The 3,614-nt window shown below is 41.5% G+C and overlaps 1 protein-coding gene across 1 annotated transcript; it reads right to left on the bottom strand.

Annotated features, from left to right (window-relative positions):
* Nucleotides 1-206: 206 nt before the first annotated feature.
* On the bottom strand, nucleotides 207-3,591 carry CSUI_010765 (dead deah box helicase domain-containing protein). The gene is made up of 4 exons (XM_068070866.1): nucleotides 3,204-3,591; nucleotides 2,713-2,802; nucleotides 1,875-1,934; nucleotides 207-1,413 (listed from the first exon to the last, which is right to left on the bottom strand). Exons 1-4 carry the CDS (start codon nucleotides 3,316-3,318, stop codon nucleotides 323-325), a joined length of 1,356 nt encoding a protein of 451 aa, XP_067917158.1. The 5' UTR covers nucleotides 3,319-3,591; the 3' UTR covers nucleotides 207-322.
* Between the last annotated feature and the right edge of the window lie 23 nt (nucleotides 3,592-3,614).

Below are 3,614 nucleotides of genomic sequence, written 5' to 3'. Positions count from 1 at the left end.
CTCCATATCACTGTCTGAGGGCAGAGATGATGATACATAGAGATAGATTACAGATAGATTAAAGATAGATAGATAGATTACAGATAGTTAGATTAAAGATAAATAGATCAGAGATAGATAGATAGATTGAAGAATGAACCCCATGGAGTCAAAGAATCCTTCAGTCCTAACACGTACTATACAGGAGGCCATGCATGTAGCTGTATCCATCCATCCATCTCTATCGTCGCTCCTGTCTCTCTCTCTCTTTACACACATACACGAGAAAGACTGGGAAGATCACTAGTATGAGTTGCATGCAGTATAAGATAGGAATGACTTATTACAAAAGGCGAGAAGCAACAGGAGATATGCATCCGTCTGTACCTGAGAAAGTATCCCTTCTACTTCTACGCATGCATGTAGCCAATTGTCCTTTTCCTGCTTTTTCTTCACTTGGAGAATGTCTAAGAGAAGAAGACTTTTTTATCTCATTCTCGACAAGCTCTGTGAACTTGCCAGGTGTACATACAATAACGTCAGGAGGGGGAGAAGAAGAACAAGAAGAAGAGAAAGAAGGTGAGAGAGTGGAAGTGTGGAGATTCATATGAGGTGTAGGAAGACAGAAGCCGTTAGGAGAGAAGAATGAAGAAGGCGAACGAGCATGAGAAGACCATCCTAGGAAAGAAGAAGATGAAGAAGAAGATTTCTTAGGATGACTGGAAGAAGGGGAGATCATAGGAGTCGTGTTAGTCAGCTCGCCAACAAGACATGCAACAGTAATCTCTCCTCTACAAGGAGGACTAAAATCTCTATGATAAGGCTGTAACGATGAGATCACCCCAGGATCGAATCTAGGTCTCTTCATGTTGCAATCTTCTTCTACGCAGCCTGGAGTCTTTTTCTTCTTCTGCTTCACCTTGTTCTCTTCTCTCTCTTCTTCTTCATCCCTCCTTTTAGATTCATCTTCTTCTTCTTCGTCTCTTTCCGTGTCTGGCTCTGTCTCCTCTGCAGTCGTAGTCGACGTAGGGTTATTTTCCTCATCTTCTTCGTCGCGTCTCGTCTCTCCTTTCCTACACCTTGAGATTCTCTCTTCTCCATTCTCTTCTTCAACACTATCTGTTCTTCTCTCCTCTTCATCTACTTCTCTGTCTCTCCTTCTCTTTTTCTTCTTCTTCTTCCTTTTCATTTTCTCCTCTTCTTCTCCTTCTGTCTCACAGAAAGAATGATGTAGAGGGGCCGTGTCAGAAGATTTCCTTTTGCATGCAGTGGAGTGCGAATCCATGAAAGAGGAGCTTGCAGGAGAAGGAGAATGAGGAGACACACTTCGGAGAGAACGAGGACAAGGATAGTGATGGAAGCGACCAAATTCTTCAGCGACTTGAATAGCTAGCTCTCGTGTGGGCGTTATGACAAGACACCGAGTAGTGCGCACTGGGGGGGTGACGAACAAGAAGAAGAAGAAGATGAAAGGAAAGACACGACAGACAAGATCAGGAGGAGAAACATGAAGAAAAGAGAAAAGAGGAGAGAGGAAAAAGAATGAAAGGAGACACTCAGGGATGTATAAGAGAAAACGCTATTCGGTTTCACTCAATAGATAGATAGACAGATAGATAGATAATAGATAGATTAAAGAGAGATAGATTAAGAATAGATAGATAGAAACAGTTGGGTATCTGAGAGGGCTGTAGAAGCGAGAAGAAGAGAAGCACTGCCTCTAGTCGTTTGTATTCTCTCTCTTTCGTAAATTTTCACTGCAGTCCTTTATCTGCTTTAGAGGAGAAACTGAAAGAAAGAATGCAGAAGGAAGAATTCAGGAGGAAAAGAGCAAGAGTGAGAAAGAAAGATGGTCGAATAGAGAGAAAGGTGAAGAGAAAGAAGTGACTTCTTACCGACGCTTTTGAGAAGGAAATCCACAATAGGAAGGACATAGCAAAATGTCTTGCCCTCGCCTTAGAAAGAGAAAGAAGAAGAAGAAAAAGAGGAAAAAGTCCATATTGGCTCGAGAAAAAGAGCGAAGGAAAGAATGGAAGTTCTTAATCTTCTTCTTCTTCTCTATCATTTTGCTCATCCCTTGTGTGAAGAAGTAAAGGATGCGCATCTCCACCTCTCACTTCCCCTCGCTATATATATGTGTAAATCTATATGTATGTGTATCTATACATGTCAATGATATGCATATAGAAGATATACATCTAAATAGGTATAATAAGGTGAAGTGAGGTGTACGTACATTTACTTGCTGAGAGACCTGGTATAAATTCACTGTGGAAAAGCAACACGTAGTCGAAATCTCCTCTTGCGTCCTTACACGCGAGTAAGAAAGGATCCTATACATACACATATATCTCTGTACACATATATATAGGCCCCCTCTCTCTCATACATACACATATATTTATCTATATATATATATACATACTCTGTGTCTCTATATGCTAAGTGTATATATATATATATATATGTAGGAGAATGACAAGTAGACATTCTTTCTCTGATAGACTGGCGAGAGAATCTCTATAAATTGAGACACATATGCGCGTGTGAAAAGAAGCGCTATCTCTCTATCTATATCCAAGAGAAGCTAGAGAGACAGATACAGACCTACAGAGAGGTGCTTGAGAAGATAGAAGAGTCTTGTGAAATAACGAGAAGAAAAGAGAGAGAAGGCAAACAAGGGTGGAAAGCATGTAGTCGAGACAGATTTCTGTCTCTCTATAGAAGACATACCTGTAGGAGCCGAGACACAGATATCACAATTCCGAGGATCAAAGGGATGGTCGATTGCTCTCTTTAACAAGCCGATAACTTTCCTCTGGACTGTACGTACACCAGAAGCAAAGAGCCACACGCAGGGAGAGAGAAAGGAGACGCTCTATGAAACATGCATGCTACCCCCCTCAGACGAGGGTAGGAATGAGACTATAGAGGTCAAATGGAGAATTGAAGAGCTTACAGGGAAATCTGCGAAAAAGTAGAAGAAAGCAGGAAGCATCTATCTCTCTCGCTCCATGCATAACTGTGTATACATATGTATGTATGCGTGTCTACGTATCTAACAACCTGTTTCTTTTTGAATATATGTGGAAGAAAGAAAGTAGGCTACGCTTGACTACTTCACGTATCTAGGTGGCACTACTGAAACGCAGAGAAAGAGAAAGAGAGAGAGAGAAGATCACTTCTTTTTTCTTTCCTTTGTCTTTCTTTCTTGTCTTGCTTACCTGGGAAGAGAGAGTGGATATTCATAGTCCGACGCAATCGATCCACAAGACAAGGGTGAAGAGACTGAAGAACCTCATCCTGATCTTCCTCTTCCATCTCTTCATTTTCTCTCATTTTCTTTTCTTCTTCTTCTTGCCGTTTTGTCTCACCTCCATGCAGGTCTCCACCCTTATCTCTCGTGTCCAGTTTCTCTTCTCTTTTCTGTGCCTTCTCTTTCTCTTCTTGACATCCCACTACGCAGTATCGACGTGTAAAGTCAGGCCGTCCTCGATTCTTCTCTCCCGCGAGAGAAAGCGAAGAAGAAGAAGAAGAGACATGATGCTTTAACAGTCTTGCTATATCATCTAAGCCGACACCTTCATCTTCTTCTTGGTCTCTTTCCTTTCTTTCTGTATTCTCCTCGAATGCAA

The sequence above is a fragment of the Cystoisospora suis genome (assembly GCF_002600585.1).
Source record: "Cystoisospora suis strain Wien I chromosome Unknown contig_8231, whole genome shotgun sequence".
NCBI classification, from domain to species: domain Eukaryota; phylum Apicomplexa; class Conoidasida; order Eucoccidiorida; family Sarcocystidae; genus Cystoisospora; species Cystoisospora suis.
This window is presented reverse-complemented; position numbering and strand designations above follow the sequence as displayed.

What these genes read in the sequence shown, in the direction of transcription:
- CSUI_010765 (XM_068070866.1), bottom strand. Translation starts at nt 3,318, where the DNA reads ATGAGAGAAAATGAAGAGATGGAAGAGGAAGATCAGGATGAGGTTCTT. An exon ending in TATCCACTCTCTCTTCCCAG is followed by an intron (nt 2,803 to 3,203) that starts GTAAGCAAGACA and finishes GTGTACGTACAG; the next exon opens with TCCAGAGGAAAGTTATCGGC. An exon ending in CTGTGTCTCGGCTCCTACAG is followed by an intron (nt 1,935 to 2,712) that starts GTATGTCTTCTA and finishes TCTCTTTCTAAG; the next exon opens with GCGAGGGCAAGACATTTTGC.